The sequence below is a fragment of the Pieris rapae genome, chromosome 20 (genome assembly GCF_905147795.1).
Source record: "Pieris rapae chromosome 20, ilPieRapa1.1, whole genome shotgun sequence".
Classification (NCBI taxonomy): domain Eukaryota; kingdom Metazoa; phylum Arthropoda; class Insecta; order Lepidoptera; family Pieridae; genus Pieris; species Pieris rapae.
Window position 1 is genome coordinate 8,294,405 of NC_059528.1, and position 27,944 is coordinate 8,322,348.

The following is a 27,944-nucleotide window of genomic DNA, read 5'->3' on the forward strand; positions in this document are numbered from 1 at the left end:
TTACACCACGAAGTCGATTAGACAGTGAAATGGAAAAAATAATGTCAAGCAAATTAGGAGATCGTGAGAAATGGGCCCTTTACCAACAAATTTTACAAAGATACCTTCATTTTTCTATGGTAGAACGTCAACCTCAAGAAATAATATTTACTGAAAAAACAGTAAATAATAAAACTTATGAAGATGGTAAAATTAATTTCACTGATAACGAAAATGAAAATGAAAATGAAAAAGTGGTAGGTGGTGAACAACCGTCGTTGGGTAAAGACGTCTCGTTTCAGTTGTCAACACAGGACATATTAAATTTGATTCCGAAAACTTATATAAAGAAAGGAGAATTATTGATGGAATCCATTCAAAACCATAGTGATAAATTACAATGGAATAAATATGGTACAGTGGTAATTAGTGGAAAAGAAATTCCTGGAAGTAATATTATTGATTTAGTAAATGATGCATTAAGACCCTCAAAGAAAGCAGATCCCATCGGTTGGGAAACATTCTCAGAATTTTTAAATGATATAAATATACCACTGACATACATTGGTAATCTCAAAAGACTTAAATATATTGGCAATCTTAAAAAACATCACACACTACCGATCCAAGAATCAAGCATCGATTACACTTCTCCGACTCAATCAAATCATAACAGTAAAATAAAAAACAAAATTGATTGGGATAAATGGACCCCATATTAAAGCTTCATCAAATATATTATGATATTTCACATCCTGCCGGTTACAGTAATGTGAATACATTAACAAAAGCGATGAATGGAAAACTTTCTAAAACAGATGTAGAGACGTGGTTGCAGTCTCAAGAAACATATACGTTACATAAGCCAGTTCGAAAAAGATTTCTGCGAAATAAGTACATTTTATCAAATTTTAATGAATTGTGGCAAGCTGACTTGAGTGACTTAAGAACTTACGAACAGGATAATGATGGATATAAGTATATTTTATGTGTCATTGATGTTTTTAGCAAATATGCGTATGTTAGAGCAATAAAAAAGAAAGATTCTGTTACAATAAAACAGTGTTTTACTAGCATTTTTGATGAAGCTAAAACTGTTCCTAGACATATACAATCAGATAAAGGTACAGAATTTGTATCTAAAGATGTCCAAAGTTATTTAAAAAATAAAAATATAAATTATTATACTACAAATAATCCAGATATTAAAGCAAGTATAGTAGAAAGATTTCAGAGAACTTTAAAAATGAAAATGTGGCGTTATTTTACATATAAAAATACACATCGCTATATAGATATCTTACAAGATTTAGTTAGTTCATATAATCACAGTGTGCATTCTAGTATAAAAATGAGACCATGTGATGTTAATAACCAAAACATTATGAAAGTTTGGAGGAATCTATATTTTGATGGAATTTCATGTAACTCAAATTTGAAAAAGTTACCCAAGTTTAAAGTCGGTGACCATGTAAGAATTACTAAACAAAAACATACATTTCAAAAAGGTTATGAAAGTAATTGGAGTGATGAAATATTTATTATAACTTCAGTTATAGATCGCTCACCATGTGTTGTATACACTTTGATGGATTTGGAAAATGAATCTATAACAGGCACATTTTATGAGAAAGAATTACAAAAAGTTACATTTTCCCCCACTTCTGATTATAAAATTGATAAAATCTTAAGGTATCGTAACTCTGGACTCAGAAAAGAAGCATTAGTCAAGTGGAAAGGGTACCCAAACAAATTTAATTCTTGGGTATTATTATCTTCTATCAAAACTTTACAATGAAGGAAAGTTTTTATTTAACTTTACTCAGCAATAGTTCCACACAATATTTTCCGGGAAATATGACTTCAAATTTTTCTACAAAACTACCTAAGCCCATTACATTAGAAGGAGAATGGATGGTAGGTATAGTTGAGTTCCAATATCCCTCTACTATGTTCTCCGTGCAAGAGCATGAAAATATTATGTACATAAGTAAAAAAACTACCATCAACAACGAAGAGACCACACTAATGTATAAGAACCATATACCGGCCACCAACTATGATAATATACAAAATATTCTTATAGCTTTAAATTCGAAAGAGAAAGTTAGTTTTCGCCAGGACACCGTGTCAAAGTTTGTCTCTGTTGCAGTAAAGGATCCATCAATAATTTCATTATCTCTATCACCTAATTTGAGTTTTCAACTTGGGTTTGAGCCAGATACCAATCTAGTAAATCAAAATATCAGTAAACGCCCTGCTAATCTACATTTAGGGTTACCATCACAATTATTTGTGTATTGTGATATTATAGAACCACAAATTGTTGGTGATGTCATGACACCCCTGTTGAGAATTATACCCTTAGATCCCGCTAAATACATATATGGTTCAAATAAAATGCATATATTTTCACCACCACATTATTTACCTGTTATGAGAAGAGAATTTGATGTTATTGAGGTAGATATAAGAACAACCACGGGAAATGCGGTACCATTTCAATACGGTACATCGTGTGTGAAACTTCATTTTAAAAAAATATAATCTTTATATCTTTTTTGAAATGTATACACCTCAAGATACTATTATATGTCCTTATGAACATTATTATTCGCAACAAGCTGGATCTGGTATTAATGTAATCTACAAAGGAGCCTTACATCAACGTGGTCATGGTATCGGCAGTTTTCTTGGGGGGTTATTTCGAAGTGTGCTACCTTTACTCACTAGTGGTGCTAAGGTGATTGGAAAAGAAGCACTTAACAGTGGTATTGGGCTTTTGTCAGATGTTGTAGCTAGTCGCCCCATTAAAGAATCAATTAAAAATCGTTTGAAAAGTGCTAGTTCTAACCTTAAACACAAAGTTGATACCAAAATTGATGAAATTATGACTGGATCGGGTGTTAATAAAAGACGAAAATATAGAAATGAGCTCATTCGAGTTTCACCTCTTAAGAAGAAAGACGCTTTAAGGAAAACAAGGAACAAAAATATTAATATTTCCAAAGATATATTTTCAAACTAATCATAATGTCATTTATTCATAATCATTCATGTGAGTGTGTTAAATCTGAATTGGACCTATTTGCTCTTCCTTCCACACAAACAAGTATCGAATATGGGCACTGGATACACTACAAACCAATTTCTTCATTAAGCGATGATGGACCCATCGAATTCCAAGTACCTGGTACAGGAGACGACTACATAGACCTTTCGCATACACTACTCCATCTCAAGGCTCAAATTAAAAATCAAGACGGTTCTGTAGTTAATGCAGCTAATGTAGTGGCACCAGTCAATAATTGGTTACATTCTTTATTTAACCAATTGGATGTTTACCTAAACCAAAAACTTGTGTCACCCCCAAATAATACTTATGCATATCGTGCTTTCATAGAAACTCTATTAAATTATTCATCATCTGCCAAAAAATCACATTTGACATGTGGTTTATGGTACGAGGATACAGCTGGTAAAATGAATGAAACTAATGAGGCAAATAAGGGCTTTTACAAAAGACAACAACTTTCAAAGGATGGTAAGGATGTCGAAATGATTGGACATTTACATGGGGATATATTCAATCAAGATAAATTCCTCATTAACGGGGTCGAACTATCTATAAAATTAGTGAGATCGAGAGAAACATTTAACCTCATGTCACAGAATGCAGATAATAAGTACAAAGTCTGTATCACAGATGCAACTTTAATAATACGCAGAGCAAAAATTAATCCATCAATACTAATAGCCCATCAAAAGGTTCTTGCCACTACTACAGCTAAATATCCTATAACAAGAGGCGAAGTGAAAGTCCTGACCATACCATCTGGTGTGCAGGGTAAGACACTGGACAATATATTTTTAGGACAGGTTCCTAAGAGATGTATCATTGGTTTTGTTAATAATACCGCCTTCAATGGTAGTTATAATAAAAACCCATTCAACTTTGAAAACTTCGGTATTTGCTCCTTTAGTTTATATATAGACGGTCAACAAATACCATCAAAATCATTACAACCATCATTCCCAAACGATGTATTTGCCAGCGCATACCACACACTGTACTCAGGTACCGGTATACATTTTCTTAACGAAGGTAATGGGATATCGAGGGAGCAATACTCAGATGGATACTGTTTACTAGCCTTTGATTTAACCCCCGACTTATCAGCTAACTCTAATATTCACTGGAATCTCATTCGTCATGGTAGTGTGAGAATGGAAGTAAGATTCGAGAACGCATTGACTGAAACAATTAACTGTGTAGTTTATGCAGAGTTTTCAAACATTATAGAAATAGATAAGAACAGAAATGTATGTGTGGATTATAGTAGTTAAGAAATGACTTTTATGTACTTATGATTAAATTGAGAATAATAAACGGAATGAAATATAATAAATAAAAATATGGTTTCTCATTAATAGTTTCCCTACTTTTCTAAATAAATGCATATAAGATATCACATATATTGGGATGACAATACAACGAGATGTTAGTTGAGGTGGATGATTGATAGGAATTGGAATTGTATTTAGTGCAATATATAAGAGTAGAAGGTCAAACGCGTTGGAGTAAAAATGAATACATTAAACCTGCAAATGAGTCTCCATAAAATACATCCCAGCATCCAGTATAGCGTGTACCCCTCGAATCGCCTACCAATGCACGTACACTTACCCACATTTATTATATGCAATCTCGACCCTGACTCACAACCAGGATCTCATTGGGTAGCTATTCATATCAACCACGAAAAAGTTGGAGAATATTTTGATTCATTTGGACGTAAGCCTATTAGAGTAATAGCGGATTTTTTAAGAAGAAATTGTCGGGTATGGAGCTATAATACAGCTAGCGTTCAGGACATCTATTCTGCCTTTTGTGGGGAGTATTGTGTAGTATATTTGTACTACAAGTTCTGGGGTTTCAGCTTGGAAGATTACCTCAGAAATTTTTCGTATGACTCGCCAAGAAATGACATGACACTAGTAAAGTTGTATTGTAACATAATGCAAATAAACACATAAAACACGGAAATCATATTTTTAATGTTCAGTAAATCCTTTTCCCATCTGTCCTGGTGCATTTGCAGGTAAATGCGCATGGTAATTTGCTAATTATAGATACGAAACTGACTCGGTGATTAGTAAATGAGGATTTGGACGAGACGTTACATTCTTATTATGAGGTGATTAGTAAATCGATTAATTTGCAACGTATAGCAAAACCTAACTTCGAAACAGAGAGAAATATCGCTTCGGGAGTGAGTGCTATCGACTCAGCACGGTCTGTTTAGTGGGGAAAGAGACCAAACTTTTTTTTTTTTTTTTTTTTTTTTTTTTTTTTTTTTTTTTTAGTTTCGTGTCATACCGTGACGCTGATATTGGCCACCCACGCGGGGATTCACGGGTTCTGCCTCTTGAGGCAGAACCCGTGAATCCCTACTACTGGAGGAAGAAAGAGCGTTGGATTCAAAGGGCGAGGAATCATACTAGTCATTTGAGGCAGTCCCGCAATGGAAGTCGACAGGCTCCAACGACGACATAGTAAAAATAATAAGAAATCTTATATGCTAGGAGACTGGTACATTCAGATTGAGTAAAGCACCGAAATCAAATGTCATATTAATTATCATGATGTATCAATAAGAGCAGTTAAGTTATTTATAATTGTAGTCAAACATGGTCTAAAAACTCATCCACGATATAAAGGCACCTTACCTTTAAATATAAAATCACTTTTCCCTTGGAAGCTGTGCGATGTGATGACAATTTTTTTTATTAATAAAAACTTGCAGACGCTTGCCAACGCTACTTATAGGCAAACATGACATACACGTAGATGAAACAAACCAATTAAAGTTTTGAAAAAACTTAATAAATATCTAATAATAATCGTGAGGGGAGTAACTATGAATAGCCAGACCTAGATCGTTTATCTGGACATCGGTGAGCTTTGGCCAAAACGCGTTCTAAAGCAGGGAAAAATGTATATAAAAACATATATGGCATCCCATCATTACATACTATATACATATAAATGTATGTAATGATGGGATGCCTGGGGTATCTACAGGGTACACGAAATTAAAATTTTGATAAAAGGTTCGGGGAAACTATCTGATTGTTAAATAGCGTTAATACAAACGATATTAATTAATTTCCTACGATTCTCCAATGACTACATTTTAGATCGATTAGATTATTGCAATAAAAGCTAATGCCTGCAAATACAGGGCTTTAGGCTCTGAATATGATTTAGTATCTTCGGAACCTTGCCTAAAGGGACTCCTTTTAATAATATATTTTAATTATTAAATTTTAAGGTTAGTTATTATTTATATTTTATGTATTATATTATTTGTTTTGAATAAATAATCACATTTAAAAATAGCAGGAGAAAGGGAACCTGACATCCTTTAAATTGTAATAAGTTCCTTAATTCGTTCATAGCAAACAGTTTCATGTCAATCTCTATCCGATATATGTATCGTACCCAAAATACCAATTTAAATTTAAATGTCTCGTTATACATGCTTAATATTCATGTAGTACAAAGAAAGTGATTAATTTTAATTGTTATTTTATTTAAATGTGGTAATTAGTCTATGTTACGGATATTACATAGATGTAAGTAAAATTGAACATAATAAAATACGTATATGTTGGTAAAAAAAATCTTATTTAAATTTAAAAACTATTCTTCTTGTTTAGGTATTACGCTGTAAATAAACAATTGATATATAACGAAATGGTTAAAAGACATGAGAGTATTGTAACCAGTGCAGTGAGCTCAGAAGAGTGTAATGAAAGACAAAACGATACGACCTCTTTTAAATGCTGTAAATATTATTTTTTTATATAGAACAGGGGACATACCGCCGCCGATGGTGCGCGGAAAAACTGCTTGAAATTCGACTTAAGTTACTTAGCCCTCTGGCATTGAGAGTGTCCATGGGCGGCGTTATCACTTAACATCTGATGAGCCTCCTGCCCGTTTGCCGTTTTGTTCTTTATAAAAAAAGGTGTGGAACGAGAAAACAAGGTGATTCGAGTGGAATTTGTATTACATTCTCAATATCCAGGCTTCAGTCCAGAAGAATTACGTTTTCTATTCGAAGGTATTTTTTAGTTATAATAAATTAAAGTATTTTGAAAATTTTAACAAAAGTCACGTTTCTTTCAAGTTTATTAACATGTTAATTTGGTAATGATAATATTGTTTTTACTTCAAAATGAATAGTATAAAAGAAAATGTCATTATTATTTAGTCAAAAGTAACCTTCGGAAATGTGGAATAGTGAATTGGTGAATTTCTGTTATTTTTGTTCGATTACTTTATATTTTTATATATATATTATAACTATTTTTTTTTTCAGATATTTACAATACTTTACGTATTCTCTTCTTTTGTCTACGTCCGGGCACAGAACGGGATATGTGCTTTCAATCTCAATGTAATTATACATCAATCTTAATATATATAAATCTCCTGTCACGATGTTTGTCCGCGATGTTTTACGTTTAGGAGTCAAACTACTTAATCGATTTTAAATTAAATTGGCACACCGTGAGCAGTCTGGTCCATCTTAAGAGATAGGATAGCTTAGATATTTAATTATAGTCGCAATAATATTTTATTGCAAATATTTGTTTATTATTTGATAGAATTCTAACAGATAGCGCTGTCTTAAAAGTGTCAACGTTTCACATATACTATCTACCTTTCACATATGTTCTCCTACCGTTTCCCTTGAATAGTTTACTACTATGTAATATAATCAAAACCTTAGTCACAGCAATGCTTGGCCGAGTCTGCTAGTATTTTTATAAAAATGAAATATTATTCTAATATCCTGAATTAACACAGTTTAATTTTAATTCAGATAATACTCAAGTCTACTGTTGAATTGTTAACTAGAAATTGTTTTTATGATAGTCCTGATAGAAATATAATTAACTGAAGATGTATAACATATATTTTGTAGGTACAAGCGGGACAGATATACAGTATAGACTGTCCGAGATATAGTTCATGTTATTCTCAGTGCTCATGGGCGCTTTCATGTCCCTCAGGATACAACTGTAGGGCGGATTGCCAAATTAATGTGCCTGCGGTAAGTATTGATTTATATAATATTAAGCATATTATATCATATCTACTATTCGCAACTATCCTTTCTGTTCCATGGTGTATGACAATGGCGGGCAACAAATTTGGTAAATAATAATATCAAACATTTTGATTATCAACTCTGTTTTTATCTCATTGGATGACATGTTTTGTATTCCAACAAGTTCTGAGAATTATAACGATTTTAATATGGACATGATCTAAATTGATTATTTCCCATTATTAAAAACCACAGAGGCCTTACTATTAATATATTTTTTTAAGAAAATATAAAAAAAAACAAGTGATGTGTTTGCGTACATACTCGACAACATAAACTCAAATTTTAGAATCAGCAATGCTCAAGAGGGCAAATACAAGTCTCCAAAAGTGGTGATCCAGGTCTTCGTGATGCTGAGGTGTATTGTGGACAAGGAACTGTGACTGCAGTGTCAACTAAACAGAATCTTATTATCAGTACGTAATGTATAAATTTAAAAAATAAATTAAGTAATAACTTAATATTTCACATTAAAAAATGTTTTATACTATGTGTCAACAAAATTAACGGAATTGTTTTAGTTTTTGTGAATTATTAATGTCAAAAGTCGTCTTCTATTGTATATGTATGTGTAAGTTTCCAACAAATATAAGAACACTATATGGTAAACAGTAAATACAACTGCGTGTTTTATAAGATTTAGTCATCTTTTCGCGATCATAATTACAATGTATCATAGTAGTCTGTGCAGATATAAGATTTATATATTACCTTTCAGATTTACTAACTCCAGAACGCGTGGGATATTTCTCGTGTAACGTAATAACACAGCGCGTTCAACCACCATCAAACTGCAATTGTGGTATCAAGAAAGTTGTGAGTTTTAGCTATTCATTCCGTAAATTTTGATTATCAACACTAACGTTCTGTTTTATTGTACAATTTTTAAGTTTTTAGACAAAACTTTGGAAACTAGACAACTTTTTCGACAACGGTTACATAACGCAAACCTATAACCATCCTACATAATAAATATCTAAGCTACACTAGCTAAAAAAACGCACTTGCACCCAACGCTTTTTCGCTTTCAGACGCCCTTTCATCTTCAAACACATTAAAAGCAAAGGGATGGGCTAGGGAGAGATTTTTTTTATAGAACAAACAGGGGGCAAACGGTCAGGAGGCTCATCTGTTGTGAAGTGATACTGCCGCCCATGGACACTCTCAATGCCAGAGGGCTCGCGAGTGCGTTGCCGGTCTTTTAAGAATTGGTACGCTCTTTTCTTGAAGAACCCTAAGTCGAATTAATATTAATTATTAATTATATTGGTATTTGCTTACTTTTCGAACAAAAGAGTAAAAAGTGTCTTGTAAAAATTATCAATGGAAATTTCCATTGTATTTTTATTACATACAATCTGATTATTGAAACATTATTGTCGCCAAACTGAACACATTTGATCTCTTGTGTGTTATCATTTTAATTTGATTATATAATTAAAATAAAGGATTTACTTACTTACTCTTTTCTTTCTTTCTAATTTCGTTTAAGTAGTAATGTTTCATTGTGCTGTTTTTCTTTTTTTCGCTTAAAAGAATCTACTTGCTTATATTTATACTCATTTCACGATTCAGAGACGCATAGTAAACGGTGAAGATACCATCCCAAATGAATATCCTATGATGGCTGGTCTTTTGGAACGCGGCAAAGATACAATTGTGTGTGGAGGCACCATCATCTCCAAGAGATATGTCGTCACAGCTGCCCATTGCGTCGTTGGAAAGATAGCCTCCAATTTGGGGGTGGTGGTAGGAGAACACGATACTTCACGAGGAGGTATTTTCTGTATTTGTTTGAGGCAATCGGAATATACATATTATAAATTATAAATCTGTATTGTGTAGCCTCTTTAAAAAACGACTAGGCAAGTAGGTGATCAGCACCACGCCGACTTTTTGGTTCCGAATATACTGGCAGCGTTCCCCCTTTGAATAGTACTAATTCTTTCACGGACCAAGGGTCTCGACACCGCATATATTTTATTTACTTCACACTGTGTAATGTACACAGGACTTCATATCTTATATCTATATTTTCTGTTTATTTGTGTGTGTTTTTGTTTGTAATAAATGATATGTCTATGTCTGTGAATACATAAACAAAACATACTGCTAAAAATACATATCAAATGGATTTTTTAGTTTTGTAGGTAGGTTATTACTATAGGTAGTTGTTATTATTATTTGTTCTGCAATATGAACATCTTCTGAGTAAAGGCCTACTCCTGAATTTTCCTATTGGATCTGTTGTTATCTTCCTCCATTTAAATTTCTCCAGAATATTTAACTTAGTCGTCATAGCTTTTGTGGTCTTCCAACGATTCTTTTTCCTTCCTTATATGCTATAAAATGTTTTACCCACTACACACACCTTGTTTTAGATGATTCGCCATCGACCAAAGGCTACGCAGTTGCAGGTGTCAGAATCCATCCAAATTATAATAAGTGAGTACTTATATTATTACTATTGTTCAATAAAAATTTCTTCGTCATATTTTCTAGATCCACATATACAGGGAGTTTTATTATTGATAGCCGATATACCGTACGGCCATTTATTACGATAAGCTTAAATAAATCACGTATATGATATATGCTATATTGCCTTGACTAATTCTAACTAAAAACTAATATTGACTAATAGGTCCTTGTATGTATTAAGCTCCTCTAACGCAGTTTGCAAATTCCTTCTAATAACACAAATTGTTTATTAAAGTTTACCACATCATATGTGATGCATTTTCAATAGTATCTATTTGAAAATACATGATAATTATGGTGAATATAAATGTATAAAAAAATTACATTGTATCAAGCTCTGCATAAGTAGTGTTTATTTTGTTATAATTGCGAAGAATTACAATGCGTGTTGATAATAATTATTTAAATACTAACCGATCAGATAATAAAGTGCATATCACAATGCATCATTTATACATATAGAACTCATTTCACGAATCAGTACTTGCATGTTCTGCTACGAATATGATTATAGTTAAGGATTTACCAACATTTCACGTACAAAAAGTTTTTTAGCATTAAATATCATCTAAATAACCCTTATTTTTTTTCAGTTATACATACGACTACGACGTGGGAATCCTATCATTAACAGAGATTATACAATTCAGTGAGAACGTAATGCCTGTATGTTTACCGTTCAAGTTTGCAGGCTATAGCTTCACTGGGGAAAAGCTTACTGTACTAGGTAAATATTTTCTATCAATGTTCATTCCATTGGAGCAGGCTTGACCTACGAAAAGCCAAATGAAATTGGCTTCGGAAAATTTGATGGATGCATTGTAGTAAAAATAACTATGAATTAACGTCATATCCGGGAGACTATACAACTTTATGCCAATTTCTATTCTGCTAAGTTATGCTAAATTATATACATTGCGCATATACAACAAATACGCAATATTAACTAGGAGATCTTTATCTGGAAGCGGAAGAGATGGGTTATCTGTTAAATTTAAAAATGACATACAAATTGTCGCAATTAATGTCTATCTTTCTGAAGCTTTATCCGTACACTCATGTGTACACCAAGGGTCACAACCAATAAATAAAAACCCAACATCAGTTCGAATATATTCATAAAGAAACCTCGGGGAATCTTATGTACAAAAATTTAATATTCTTAAACTCTCAAAATCAAATGCCAACTAAGCTGATAAAATGTTTTCTATCAAGATCCTCTTCATCCTTTGAAAACGTAAAAAGTACAGTAACCTTTTAAAAAAACACTTGTCTGTACCATTTTAGAACAGGCTACTGTAATCTGGTCTGGACATTTCAAAATGTACCTACCATTGAAACGGTTCAAATCCGTGTCTTTAAAAAGATTTGGAATCGTTTTCACTTGAGAAGTCTTTTGCAAACCTACGAGGCTCTTTTGGACTATTTCGAGTTAGATACCCTAAAACTCCGAAAAGACTTAATTCGCCTTGTTTATTTGTATAAAATATTTCACTTTAATATTCATACCAATCTTTTTGCTTAAATTTTATTTCTTCGGAATCCTAGAGTTACTAGAATTAAAAGTCTTCTACTTAGGTAGCTTGCTTATCTGCTATCAATAGTCCTGTAACTAGGCTATCTTTCTCTTACAACTTAATCACTAACATTAATGAATAATTGATATTATATTTCATGACAATATATTTTTTTAGATTTATTTAGGCTTAAGTTAAAATTGCTTTTGTGAACGCAACTTAACAACGTTATGTTTTGCTCTTTGTGGAAGCATCAACAAATTTTATTCTTAAACAATTAGTATGAATTATGAAATGTGTTGATTTCTCGCAGGATGGGGTACTATCTTTATTGGGGGTCCGAAATCAGATGTCCTTCAGAAGGTCCAAGTAGACGTGATTAGTCAGAATGACTGCAGGAACAATGTGCGATCTTTGACTCCGCGTCAACTGTGTACCTATACACCTGGTAAAGACGCATGTCAGGTAAGGCATAGTACTTCAAGACTTCTAAAGCTTTGTCGAGATTCTTGTATCTCTGTTTTAGTTACATAACCTTTATATAGAAAATAATATCACTAATATGGTTCACTTGTTGCCTATAAATTATATGCTTTGCGGTATATTCTTATTTTTAAAGATATGAGATTTTTATTAATAAAGCAATTCCCCAGTTAAAGTCAATTCATTTATTTCAATTAGGCCTATAAAGGGGCAAAAGTGTAATATTTAGAAAATACTCTAGATGCCCCTTCCAAAAGGTAGTTTCATATGGAGAATTTTTTTAATTACGAGAATAAGTGAAGACCTAACTAGTTTAAAAACAATGCAGCAGATAATAAAATTATTAATAAGACACATAGTGCTCACATATTTACAAAAATTTCAACTATACACTTTACATCATTCTTTATAAGCTCGGTAAGTTTATGCGAAAGCTACAAAACAGAATATATTAATAAAAAATATGTTTCAGTTCGATTCAGGTGGTCCGCTGCTATTCACAGATAGAGAGACAAGTTTTCTCTTTCTTTCTGCCATGGTCAGCACTGGAGAGCTTTGTGCCGGTCTCAACAAGCCAGCTGTTAATACAAGAGTCACCGATGTACTTGACTGGATTGTACAGACAGCTCCAGATGACTATTGTGTAAAATAAATACTTAAATAACAATAAACACGTTATGTTTGTTATATTGTATTTTTAATTAAGTTGGTGTTTGAAATTAGATGAGTTTGTAATTAGATGAGGCACACCTACAAGTGTATATTACATGAACCGGGTTCGATAACCCGCGAAAAAAAGAACTGTTTCTGGTTGGGAGGGTCAAACTTTGAACCTGTATGATGATAAATTATTAAATACACTTGAATAACATATTTCATCCAAAAAAAATCCAATGTTAAATCCATATTATTGTTTCACTTCCTTTTTCCGTCACCCTATTTTGCAAAACAACGCCAGTCGCATTTATCTTTCTTAGTTCATCAACCCTCTGCGAGATGGCGTTGATAACAAAATCATGCCCCTCGGCCGCGTTGTCTCCAGCAGTATTGATCTTACCTCCCAGACAAATTGACTTCGTCCATACAACGTCCTAATTTAGAATCTATATAGTCTTATCAGTGATGGGTATTATTTATATTAAATATGAATTATAATTCTTGACAAAGTGCAACTATAAATATGGAAAAGATAACTATGAAACGGATCGCCAGGTAGAAGAAAATGCCGAAACGTATACCATTTCACGTTGTTTATGCAACAAGTAAGTTTAATTTATAAAAATAGGTCGATTTTAATACATAAAAATATATCTAATGCAAATTTTTGTAGAACACAACTTAGTAGTCGTGGATATGTACTACTATATAAATATTCAAACTGCATTTTCTAGTTAAATGCAGTATGTACTATATGTAAATGTTTTTTTTAGAAATTCTTGCAAATAAAAAAGAAGTAATGTATGCATATTCCTAAAGGAATTTTGTATTGACACCTCTGAACATAAATCAGAAAAGAGATTTCTCTCTTTTAATACAGATTGAATTTAGTTTTCGATGAGAAATACCAACCTTTCCACACATATCTGGATATTTCATTTTAATATATGTATTGTAAATAACCTCAACTGAGAGATAATCTTGTATTTTAATGAAAGAGTTTGAAGTTGGTCTATTGGTTTTTATGTTAATAAGTTACAATACTCGTATATAATAATCTTAATGTAAATCTTAATAACATTTAGTATATATAACAAATAACATAAGATTCATTCATTCACTGATTTTGCGCAGAAAAGGTTGTTTATGTTATGATTATTAGGGCCAATTATAAATGCACCTGCAATGCAGTGGATCTCTTCGTATATATATTTAAAGCTTGATTATTTTAAGTTAAGGACCGTAAAATTAAAAGTCTTAACTGAGATCTATATGTTAAAATATTGGGTTTTATAAAAACGAGTCGTAATCTTTACCGATTTGTCTATAGTCGTATAAGCGGGCTCACCAGTTTAAGCTTGATTGTGGTTTAAGATTAATTTTCATCAAATTACGTCAGAGATAGTTTCTTCGTTTAGATAGACGAGAGAATTGTTTTAAATTAAGATAAAATTGTTATAAAGATAAAAAGAAACCTATTATTCAAGAGATATATTTAAACCTATATAAATATAATATTACTTAATAATGTGCTTCCGTCGCTTAAAGAATATGTATCAAGTATATAACCTGTAAATCTGTAAATATTTGTATAATTCAAATTACAAAAGATACATGTAAAATAAATCTATATAAATCTATAAAGCACCCCCAAAATATACAGATAGTGCTAAAATATGTTCTGTGAAGCGTGTAAAATATACCCGAATTTAGTTTCAGCCATACACATAACACAACGCATAAAAACTTATAAATTCATACAACGACCACAACAAAGGTGAATGGAATAGAATAATAAATCCACTCATTATACGATCGATACTCCCACTGTGTTGAAATATTTATTTAGTCTAGACTTAGTCCAAGAGAAGGAACGAATGAAATAGGGCCCAATTTTAATATAAAAACAGAATAATGCCCTCTGGCATTGAGAGCATTATTCTGTTTTTAGTCCAGTCTATTTTAGTCCATGGGCGGCGGTATCACTTAACATCAGATGAGCCTCCTGCCTGTTTGCCCCCTGTTCTATAAAAAAACAATACTGTTTAAAATTAGTTTTTATATATAATAAGATACACAGATGTACCAGAGTTGGATTAAAATGAAAATTTGTTTAAATGTATATAAAATATATAATGTAAAAGGTATCTGAATAAAGGCTATTATTATTATTATTATTATTAAGATACACAGAAGTCCATGCAGGAAAATATCTCGTTGTTAATTTATTTCGATTTATCTGGTTTAAACAAAGGAGAGAGAATCACAAATACATCAAAAACACATTGGATCTTGGTGTTATGTCTTGATAGAGTTGCGGTGAATAGCGGGCTATATCGACCCGTTATAATAGCTGGAATTCTCTAAATTCTGAAAAACTCTTACAAATTATTTATTAATATATTTCCGGTATTGTAAGTGTAACATGTGAAAATATTATTATTTTACGGAGGTTAACATTTGTTTAAGAGTTACGCTTTGTTTAATTCACGATTAATAATCATTATTTTAGATATAGTCCAAACTTTTCACGTTTAAAAAGTGCAAGAATCTTCCTCCATATTAAACAATCTGTTACTTGCTTCACTGCAAAATAGAGTTTATATTTTAGTTTTTTTTGGATACCCGACAGTTTTTAATACGTGAATCTTAAGCCTATTTAGTCGAAAACGTCGTTGTTATGTAACATTTTCAGGTGAGGATAGCTCATATCCAGCATGCGAGTTGAACGCACAAGGACCAGCTGTAAGAGGATGGCGAAGCATCGGCAAACCGCCACACGAGCTGTTGCTGCGCCTGACTTCTGTGACAAACATTCACAAGCTGCAACTCCTGGCGCATCATCAACTCATACGTCGGTAGCATTTATCTTGTATAGTTTATACCTAATCATCTCCGATAAAAAACCTCCAACTGAGATCATGTAAATCTTTAGAATATGCATGTAAATCAAACACACCATTCATAAAAATACTATTTTAGGAGTGTATGATTTTTTAATATTAGTATAAAAGTATTGAACATAGTTCCTTTTATGTCCTTGATGTTTGCATCTTCTGTATAGTGGATTTTATATTACAGCGGCGTGTGTAGAGGTGCTAGTATCAGGTGGTCTGGTGTCTGAAGGTGCTGCAACGCCATGTGGAGCTACTTACACCAGCGTCGGCAAAGTAACGCTTGCAAGACCAGCTCCACAGGCCAGGACTAGAGAGCTTCGGTAAACCTCGTGAATGTTATTCTCATTTCTCATCTAACTACTATAATACTATGAGCTCTTATATAACAACGTAAATAAATCATTGGCGTTGAAACTTTTTAGGCCTGGGCCTCAAATTTCTGTATTTGTTTATGAAAGGCAAATAAGTCATCAACCTCCTGTGCCTGACAAACGCCGTCGACTTTTTGAGTCTAAGGCAAGCCGGTCGATGAATGTTAAATGGGCACATAAAAAGAAAGTCCATCGGTGCACAGCCGTAGATCGAACCTACGACGAGGATTAAGAGTCGCACGCTGAAGCAACGAGGCCAACACATCTCATAAATAACAGTATTATTTACAACTAATTTATTTACAACTACCAAATGAAAGAAAAGTTTTACATAAGTAATTAGTAATTCGGTAATAAATACGATACATAATATTAATAGAGGATTTTATTAACGTTATGATTGTATGCGATTATTAATACATTTATTTATGCTATTAATAATACAGTTTAATTTATGCTTGATGCGTAATCCAATATAAGTACATCATTTCATAGAACCACGTTAGAATTTAGGTGTTTCTCAGGTCTGCTGCTTTGCCAGAACCAACAGTAGCCCGCTTTGTGAAACTCAGATTGTCAGCGCCTCATCCACCCTCTAAAGAAGATGATCAGGTAAAGTTTTTCAGAGAATAATGAATTTATTTTGGCTCAGTAACAAATTAAAGTTACTAGAATAATCAAATACAGCAATATAATAATTATTGGCAGTCTTGTGTGTTGCTCTATGTATTGGCATGTCCTATAAAAAGAAGAAAGAAGAAGAAAAGTGTGAAAAAATGTTTGATTTAACTAACGTTCTTATTTTACTATTTCGGTCAAGTCAAGTCAAATCATTTGTATTAATTAGATCACCTAAAATGGCTCTTTTAAACGTTAAATAAAATATAAAAATTATTCTCGTTGCCCCCTCCAAAAGGTAGTTTGGTGTGGAGAAGAATGGGCAAGAAACTCCACACTTACTATTTTAAAGTAGGTGTTACAATATTTTGTAGACATTAGTAAAATAATTATGTGTGAAGACAAATTGTATTGAAATAGTAATTTTATTCTAGGAGTATATTGTCTAAGACAATATACTCCTAGAATAAAATTATATACTATACTCAAATAGCCACACAGTCGACGAGTTAATACTATTTTAAATATAAATATTTTATACTTTCGTTTTTTAGGTAGCATTAATGGCAGTCAACGTACTTGGGGATGAGGTGGAAGATGAAGAAAAAACAGTAGCAGAGAATATAAAAGCCGAAATAAGCTTCTCTCCATACGATGATCTGGCGTTTATAATGTATGTGGACAATGAGATAGCTGATCTTGTTAGAAGTTTGGATGAGAAGAAGAGAATCGCTGTTACTGGTAAGAAATATCTTTGAACTTTTTTTTATACTAAGTATTTGTATGTATTTTATTACCATACTGTCAGTATTGTTAAGGTTCAAATCAAAAAACTTATAAACATTAATTTCATTAAAAATAAATAAGATTTCGTGTTGCCCTAGTTCCAAATAGAGTGTGACTTTCGTCTCTGAGGTCGTAAGTTCCCTTCCTATCCACCAATGTTCTTCTTGTCAGTTTCGTGTGGACAAACAACTCCACACTTATAAAAAAGAATTTACAATATTTGTATACATTAATTGAATAATTATATGTGAAGACAATGTACTCCCATCATAAAATTACTATACAGGTCTATTATTGATTATCTGAGGCCAAGAGCCATTTTGTGCCACTGGATCTAGTCACTATAGTGTCGTAAATATTCTGTATACGTTTATACACCTAAGGGTGTTTGTTTAAAGCTCTTTATATTAAATCTAACATAGTAGGTATGCTAAAGTCTTGACACCCATAAAAATTGGCTTCGATATACGGTCATAGTTCGCTTCAGTATCTTTATATGTTAAACACTTTTAAAACACGTTTAACAGAAGAGCGATTTGAATACGCTCGTCGCCTCAAATCTGCTGGTTCAGCGTTAGCAGCAGCAGGGATCAGAATCGGGAGGTGGAGGCTTCGAAAGAGGACGGCTGCAGCAAGAGATGATTTCGAGCTTGCAAGAAGAATGAGGGACAGAATATCAGATGCTCTCATAGGCGTGAAAGAGGATTCTGAGTTACTGCGGCTATTTGAGGAAGAAGGGGTATGTCTACAGCACCAGTCTTTTCCATAGTGACTTTCGATGTAGTGCTTTTATAACTACAGTTAGCGCTAATGCGAATTAAATACGAATAATAAAAGGAATCTCTTAAATCTCCATAAAACACTTCTTTTGTATATGATCATGTGACTCTTCTTCTAGCCTGACACACGCAACGATTCATCTATGCCCCAAGCCTATGACTTCTCTCACCACTTATCGCCATCTGTAGCAGCTGGTGCTATGAGCCTGGATATTCCATCACCAGTACCACCTATAGAGATGGATCACCCTCAGATGAACGGAATCGACGACGAGGAACCCAACCATATTTCTGCTGTAAGTTGATAACTGATCATTTGTTGTATTCAATGTTGATAGAAAAGTATTAAAACTTGTATGTAATATGACTGGATAAAGTCCCGTTGTATCAGAGCAGTGGAATGGAGAGAGTAGAAGTAGAGTGAGCATATGTCAAAAATATATACCCGCTATATCAAAGTAAAAATATTAAGTAGTATCATCAGTTATAAAAATAAAATTATTTTTCAGTCCCCAATACAAACTCTACAGGAAGATGTGCAACCAGAACCCCAAACGCCACAACCAACACAAGAACAAGAAGAGAAACTGCACCAGCTAGAAAAACAGAAAAAAGAAGAAGAGGAATTGCGAAAGGAGAGTGACAGCCCTCGAAGAAGTATAACGCCAAATGCTGCCAACGGTAATATAGATACAAGTCTCTAACAACATATTTTAAATCGTTTGGTTCCTTGGCAGTGTACCTTTAATGCTGACAGCATATCCTCGCTATGTTGCGATATTTATTCCTTGAGCGGGGAAAACACCATAAAATTTATATTTTCTAGGTTCGATGGTACGCAGGAGAAACAAAAGTGCTGGTCCAAGATCAACTTATGAGGCCTACGAAGAACGACTATTACCAGCATTACGGCAGTCAGTATAAAATTTAAATCTTAGTAGGCGATTATTGTATACAAGTAATGTTCTTATTATGAGGAAATTTAAGATTAATCAATATTAGAAATATGATATGATTTTAATTATTGCACAATCTGTTAGAAACATTTGCATGAAATGACATATTATGTAAAAAAATTCTCAATTAAATTTTATTTATCATAAATGAACAAGAATATAGAGCGATACATAAATCTTATATCTTTAAACGAGCAATTCTTGTATATATGTATATATATATATATATATATATAATTGGAATCTCGGAATCGGCTCCAACGATTTTCATGAAATTTAGTATACGGGGGGTTTCGGGGGCGATAAATCGATCTAGCTAGGAATAAATGATAGAAGATAACAAAAAGGTGGTGTTTGAGTAGGCCCGATTTAAACTGAAAAATGAATCTTCCTGACATCTATCGGCGAATAATAATACTATTTTTTTTTAATTGCTTTAACGACACATCAACACTAAAGCAATTCAGCATATATATTGTATACTGTTCATATTTCATCATTTTATTAATATGTAATTCGTACTTAAATATAATTTCCAAAAAAACACAATTTATAAAAAAATAAAAATACCGAGCCAAGCTCGGCCATCCAGGTACTGTAATATTAAACAAATATAAAAACTATTTTGTATTATGGTAATAAGTTAATTTAGAGTTAAAAAGACAAAGCTTTTACCACAATGTCGTTTCTTTAGCTCTCATACTAATGAATACCTGCGTGAGGCCCGTGAAGAGGAATGCAGTGGTGGAGGAAGTGCTTCCTCGCATCCTCGTGCTGTACACAAACTGAATGAGAGGGAAAGAAAACAGGCTGCCCTGCCTATACTTATATTTGGTTATCCTTTAGTGAGTATTTAATGATTTATCTAAATATGTGAAACTAATTCGTGTTACACAAGATTGGCTGGACTGATGTTAGTTATCTCTTTCTCCGTTCCGATTAGCAGAATAAGTAATCTTAATATATATAAATCTGCTGTTACGATGTTTGTCCGCGATGGACTCCTAAACTACTTAACCGATTTTATATTAAATTGGCACACCGTGAGCAGTCTGGTCCAACTTAAGAGATAGGAAAACTTTCTTCTCTTTAATCTTTAATTATTTGATATAATTTGATCTTTAATTATTGTCGCAATTTTATTTCATTGCAAATTATTTGTTTATTATTTGGTACAATTCAAACAGATGGCGCTGTGATATAAGTACCAATGTTTCACATAAGTTCAATAACAAAATTCGTTAATATAACAAAAATCTTAGCCACAGCAACGCTTGGCCAAGTCTGCTAGTATTATATATATAGATATAGAAAGCATTAAGTTCTCGTAAGAAGGTAATATGATAAAGAAAAAGGTTCCTTTCTCAGGTAGAAAAGTTCTTCTCCAAGAACTACCTGGACAAAGAAGAAGGCCTGGCTCGGCTTCGTACTGAACTAACCTCTCCATCCAATGGTAGCACAAAGACGTCACCAAACAAAACAGCGAGGGCCGCTGCCATCTTGCTGCAGAGAGCGCTGAGAGACAAGGTCTTTTCGGTATACAGTCAGGCTAATGAGGTGGTCCGAGTGTTGTTCAAAGATTTTGTTCCTGATAGGTGAGACGATCTATATTAATATAAATGAAAAAGTAGTCTGGCTCTATTTAATATGAATTATGTTTTAAGATCTCTGTTTCTCATACAGTACGATCTATTTTTTACGCACGTTATCAGACAGCCGAACTAATTTTAGTCTTCTAGGCTTGTATACCCCTTTAAATTGGTTTAACACGCCAATACCCGTAACCTCCAAGAAATCTAAAACAACTAGACCAATTAAAACAGGTGAAAAGGTACTCAAAACTAATTATGGACTTGAGAAATCATTATAAATTTCACATAACAAACATATAACTTGAGAAATCTCCGCGTTACATGATAACGTATTATAAAGCGTATTTTGAGTTATACGTAGATGGTAATTTATATAATAATTTCACACCCCAAACTTAATAGACCTCTACAAATAATTCGTACGCGGAAAAAAATTGTCTAAAACCTTCATTTACTTTTACTATCACTAGTAAAACTCGTAAACACTAAACGCTAGTAAATTGTATTAATGTTATCTATATTTATTTGTAACTGTTTTTTAAGCTTTGAACTGTGTGTTTCAGAGTGTGTGCAGCTGAAGTAGGACGATGTCTGGAGAAAATATTACCGGAGTTATTAAGGGCGTGTGGGGATCCAGCACCACGCGTCCACTCGACGGCTCAACATACAGTGCTTACTGTAGCTGATTGTGCACACGTCAGGTATAAGATAACAATAAGGGTCAGTTTCACAATGTATGGATACAGTACCAAATAGCAATACATAAATTATTCGAAAGATAAAAGTTCCGAATAAGATACTTGGCATTTCATGACGAATAGCGCTATCTGACAGTTGTGAATCGCAAAAATACTATTTATCCTACCAATAAGTAATAAATAGCTTATTTGGAACTTATCCGGACATTGTGAAACAGACGATAAAAGCGATAAAGATATCTATAGCTAGTTATAAACAAATGAAAATCCAGAGGGTAAACAATTTCAAGAGTATACAGATTTAGACACGCTACTTCATATTATTTACTTACGTTTACAATTTAACAGACGTTTTCAATTGCCCGTTGAATTGACAGAATGTTTGCTTGATGTCAGTTCCTATACTGTAAGAAATAATTAGTTTTTTTGGAAATATTTTATGTATTACTGTTTAATGTTGTGTTGTTTTTATGTATGTGTATTTATTGATTTGTATGTGATATACATGTGAATAGTTACCGCTTACGTTATTTATTAGGTATCTGTAATGATTTTGTAAGTTTATTTACGATGCAAGTAAGTACATATATATTTTTTTTGGTAGATGCCTTCTAGAACAGAAAGATAAGATTTATTTGCAGAAAAGGAAGATTATCTTTATAAAAACATATTTAGGTAAAATAAATTTTCCAAAAATTTAACAAAAATATTATGATTGTTTTCAGAAATTTACACATAATACCACAACAGTTAGTAAGACCTGTGGCCGCTTCCATGCATCCACGGCTAGCTCTTTCAAGACTTCAAATGCTGGAACAGCTCATTCTTAGTCATGGGATTTCGACTGATAAGAACAGGTATTTTTATGAATTTAAAAGCTAATATATTATAAAGTTTTGAGAATAATACATCTATAATAGCTTCAGCGTGCGAATCTCATAATTGAGGTCGTAGGTTCGATCCCCAGCTGTGCAACAATGAATTTCTTTGTATTTGCGCATTTAACATTCCCTCGAAACGTGAAGGTAAACATACTATGAGAAAACCGGCATGCCATGAACCCAAAAAGTCGATATTTTCACCTGCAACCTGCACCGGTAAATGTTCATGAAAAAGTTCCAGAAATCTGAAGACCTAAAAAATTTGTAGCAGCTATTTTTTTAGAAATACTGTAAAAGGCATATTTTGTTTATGTTCACTCATAATGTACAGTTTACAACAAAATAAAGCATTTTTTTTTCTAATCAAAATACTGAGTTGGAGCATACTGGAACAATAATACCAATTCTGCAACTTGCAGCGGCCTAACAGTTCGTCGATTAGCTGAATGCGGTGCAGCAGGTGCACAACATGCGGCTGGTTCTGTCAGAGCTGCGGCTGAAAGGATCCTCTTAGCTGCATATACCAGATCTCCCAGGGTCGTGCGAGCTCAGCTCCCGCCAGACGATGCTGTCACCAGAAGAAATCTGATTTATCGTCATCTCTTTCAGCAGTTCGATAGGATTGACATGCAGGTAAGATTACGAATACATTAATATAGATGATACGGTCAATATGGGATGTTATAAGGTTTGCTTTTTACAACGGTCTTCATGGATCTCTTTTTACGGTACAAGAACTGTGTTGCGAGACTTATTTTTTACAAGTTATGTTTTTGGAAGATAAATTAATATTTACTTAAAAAAACTTTGGTCATTTATTTTAAAAATATTTGAAAAGAAATATAGCCATACTCATATTGTATCTAATATTACAAATTAAAGGAACCTATATGAAACCTACTCACGAACGATTGTTGCAGAAAATGCTAAACCAAGCCCCCACAGAAGATCAAATCCTAAACGGGATAGATCAAGGAGAATCTTTACACGAAGCCAGCGCCTCCCAATCGACAAGAAGCGGAACAACTGCCAGTAGCATGACCACGTCATTAGGGATGACCACTACGTCTGGCATGACTTCCATGGACACGTCATTTGCCCTGAAATCCAGTGCCAGCAGTGCGACACTAGCGCCGTCCAGTTTAAGTGGCAGTTTGACTACATCAAGAAGTAAAAGTAGTCTTAAGAAAACTCCAACTAAGAAGTATTCACCAAGGATAGGGACAAAGGATTCCAGTTATCCAGGTTATAATAAACTTAGGTTGGATAGTGCAATTAGCCCAAAACACTCGCCAAGACCATCAACTGCCAATGAAAAGGTAATATATATATATATATATAAATACTAAATACATATATAAATAATATTAAAATTTTATAAATTGTCACTGCACAAAGCCATCGTAACATTACAATTTTACGATCATTTACTCAAAAGGATATTTAACATAAGAAAGTGTTCAACATCTTTAACTTACAGTTTTTACTAAAGAGAAGACATTCAGTTCTTGAATATTATTTTTTTCCACTTACCACTGTTTAGCTCTTACGACTAACGTGCACTCACAATATTCTACTCATTCGACGGTTGTCTTATGTACTTATATGTTTTTGGGTATTTTGAAACTACTATGTAGGTATATTACCTTTTGTTAGATGTTTAATATGTCAACTTTGTACTGACAACATATTCTCCTTTTCAATTAAACTTTATAAATTTCAGGTACACTTTCAAGACAACCAAGATGAAATCATTTTCCGTCGTTCAAATCGAAATTCCGAAAACCGCCATTCCATGATACACTACGATCATGATCCATTAAAACCTGAGATAAAGGAACGACCAGCTACTGTTTACGACCCATTGCACATAAACTATGCTGACTCACCAACAATTGGCTCCCCTAAAACCTCCAAAACCGAATTACGGAGTCTAGATTCCCTGCCAATGGACTCTCCACAGCTATCACGCCTAGATTTGCGCGATTCTGACAGAAGTCTTGACTCTCCAAAGCTCAGATTGGATCATTTTAGAGATACGGGTCTGGAGTCTCCAAAATTGGTGGCTGGGGTGCGGAATCTACACTTGGATGACCACAGTCAAATGGATGAAAGTGGCTATTATAGTCCAGGTATAACTAGATGGATTATAATTAAAGATTTAACATTAGCTGTATTTATTGAGTTTTTTTTAACGTAGACTGTTTGCTTTGGTCAAAATATTTTTTCATTATGAAAATAATTTAAAAGCTATTCATCTTCTACTTAACTTCAGGGAGGAGACAGCAAGTTTTAAATGAGCAGCAATTTGATAATTATGAGGCTGTTGGAGCAGAAGCCAGCAGTGAAACTACTCCTGAACCTGTATGCACGTGAGTCGTAAAATATTAACAACTATTTCAATTTATGGATAATATTTATTATCTTAACTTGATTTATCTATGATTTAAACAATATCACTAAAACAAAATAATTAAGATTATACAAGAAAATATGATCACAAATTTTACACACATACACATCAATTATATTTGAACATAAGCATCTATCGTAAGCATATATCGAGGGAATAAAAATATTAAATAGCTATAAACAAGCGACCACAAAATAGTAACCAAAATAGAGAAAAAACTAAATGAAACCTTAATGAGGTTTCATTCAGAGCATAAACAAGCAATAAACAAAGTAACGGAAGACTTTTGTATATACCAATATTTTTATCAAATATATCAATTTATATTATGTTATAAATTACCCACATGTGATGGATATTTAAAGATTTATATTCTAATATAAAAACTATTCTTAATTTTAAGTACATCGTGCACCTGGTGCGGTCGTCGAGTACGTGCCGCAGCTCTTGAAACCCACTACTGGCGTCGTTGCGTAGTCCTCGCTCGTTGCCCGCATTGCCATTTAGCGTTGGAGGCACGAGGTCTACAAAGTCATTTACTAGGTAATAAATACTTGATAAGCCTACTTCTTCATCAGACTAAAGACTAAACATATCCTGTGTGAAAAACATATGGGACAAACGAAAGTCATCGTAATCGTTGGCATTACGACGACTAGAAGCACCTTTATAATTCCTTCAAAATTAATTTCTCTATTATTGATTTAACTGCGTCAAGAGGTTGCAATGTCATGCGGACATTAGTCATGATGAACGATTTAATGTTATAAGTAAGTACAATACAATATTAATACATATTATAAAGAGGTAAGATTTGTATGTAAGTATGTTTGTAACAAATTGGCTCCAAAAGGACTGCACTGATTTTAAAAATCCATTGAACGTTTTAATGCTACATTATCTCTGAATAATATATATAGGCTGATTTTAATTGCAGGAAAAAAAGGATCCCTACTACAACGTGTAAAAATACCTTTAGAATATCATTCATCGCATGCGCTGCGAAAAATAACTACCATGATTTGTAAGTATATAAATGTTTTCTTCTTTCAGAGGAATGTTCTCTTAGCGAGGGTCTGTGGAAAGCTTGCACAAAATGTGGCGCTGCATTACGCACCAATGAAAGTGATTACCATGCGAACTGCATTCGTAAGTAACTAATCTTTAAATCATATTTTATGACAATATTGATCTAAGTTACAATTTGGATATGTACGTCGTATGTCCGTATACGTCGACGCATAGTAGACCTATAATTGTTTCACCGGGAATCAAACTCACTCTCCTTGCATTGTGGGTTGATTAATTCATGTAGGTACCAGGCAATATATAGATGTCTCAGATTCAACGCGATCAATAATTGCAAAATTGGTGTCACTACCGTCGTCCAACATTATAATTTACTTAATACACTGACACTTAATATTTTAAACAGTCAGTGCGCACGTCTGGCTCAGGCACTGATCAGAGAGCAACTCTACCCAAGTACTCACTAGTCACTACTCACGAGAGATTCTACGCACCACTGACAATTGACTTTGACCCATTGACATTTCAAAACCTAGAAGAAGATTAAAAACAAATGACATCGTATTATTTTATAACATAATCTCTGACATAGATATACCTACTGAGATTACTGCTATCTATCTGCTTATATATCAAATTTATATAATTAAAAAATCGTCTTTATGTGAAACTATTTGTTAAAGTATTTTCAATATTAAGGGGTTCTATTTCAGCATTGGGTCTTGATGAGTGGAAGTGTCCATACTGTTTCACCAATGTGTTGGCGAGAGATCTCCCATGGCAGAGACATCTCATTCAATGCCCAAGGAATCCGCGACTTTTGCAGTCTTCGTAAAGTATACTGAATAATCCTGCTTAATTAGTTTAAACATCATTTTGTGTTGTACCTAAAATATTTTTAAATTACGATGCTTGAATGTTAACAAATACATGCAGTATTAAAAAAACTACAAATTTGTAAGTTTGTAAGTTTCTAGTAAAGTCTGAAATAATTTCTTAATTCTTCGCGATCCTAGTCACAGGTCTATCAGATAAGTTGATACGACATGCGAACATTAACTAGACTTACTTTATAATAAAACAGGGATTACATCTATGTATAATCTGCACACAATTACATCTTTTCAGTCTTGCTCTATATGTGTCATTTTAAGGAAGACAACTTACAAACAGTGTGTACATATTTTAAAACAGTATGTAAATACACTTTGCACTTGTTTGGTAGTCTTATGCTATCTCACTCTTCTATGAGGCTTAAAATTGCTAAGAGCAAGATGAATATAAAAGAATCCATTTCACTTCATATTAAAAAAACGTACATTTTTTTAACACATTTCTTTGCTTTTTTCTATAAAACAAGTAATTTAATATGTCAATTTCCTGAAAACCGTCTTTTATGTCTACTTCGACCGTCCACATAATGCTATCCGTCGCGCACAATTTTTTTATTAAAATTAAGTCATTTATTTATTAATAAAATAATATTTACTTACCTTTGCACTTATAAATAATTATTTTATTATTATTCTTATTGCTTAATCTGTCAAATACGACAAAGGTCCAAAAATGTCCATTTTATCTCGAATATTATCCGGAGCTTAGCATGTATCGAAATCCACATATA

The 27,944-nt window shown here is 33.1% G+C and overlaps 2 protein-coding genes across 2 annotated transcripts; both read left to right on the forward strand.

Annotated features, from left to right (window-relative positions):
• The first annotated feature begins 7,231 nt into the window (after positions 1-7,231).
• LOC110998998 (venom serine protease-like) lies at positions 7,232-13,309 on the forward strand. Its single transcript, XM_022267837.2, has 10 exons — positions 7,232-7,296; positions 7,368-7,445; positions 7,977-8,105; positions 8,452-8,578; positions 8,881-8,978; positions 9,738-9,939; positions 10,544-10,607; positions 11,237-11,370; positions 12,474-12,625; positions 13,116-13,309. The coding sequence occupies exons 1-10, from the start codon at positions 7,279-7,281 to the stop codon at positions 13,293-13,295; spliced, it is 1,182 nt and encodes a 393-aa protein (XP_022123529.2). The 5' UTR covers positions 7,232-7,278; the 3' UTR covers positions 13,296-13,309.
• A 409-nt stretch (positions 13,310-13,718) lies between these two features.
• On the forward strand, positions 13,719-27,448 carry LOC110998997 (centrosomal protein of 104 kDa). The gene is made up of 20 exons (XM_022267836.2): positions 13,719-13,905; positions 15,996-16,154; positions 16,382-16,517; positions 17,093-17,180; positions 17,741-17,927; positions 18,500-18,711; positions 18,871-19,047; positions 19,261-19,432; positions 19,578-19,665; positions 20,402-20,552; positions 21,076-21,302; positions 21,863-22,000; positions 22,723-22,854; positions 23,298-23,511; positions 23,799-24,197; positions 24,602-25,010; positions 25,154-25,250; positions 25,695-25,834; positions 26,345-26,440; positions 27,034-27,448. Exons 1-20 carry the CDS (start codon positions 13,866-13,868, stop codon positions 27,153-27,155), a joined length of 3,384 nt encoding a protein of 1,127 aa, XP_022123528.2. The 5' UTR covers positions 13,719-13,865; the 3' UTR covers positions 27,156-27,448.
• Positions 27,449-27,944: the final 496 nt, after the last annotated feature.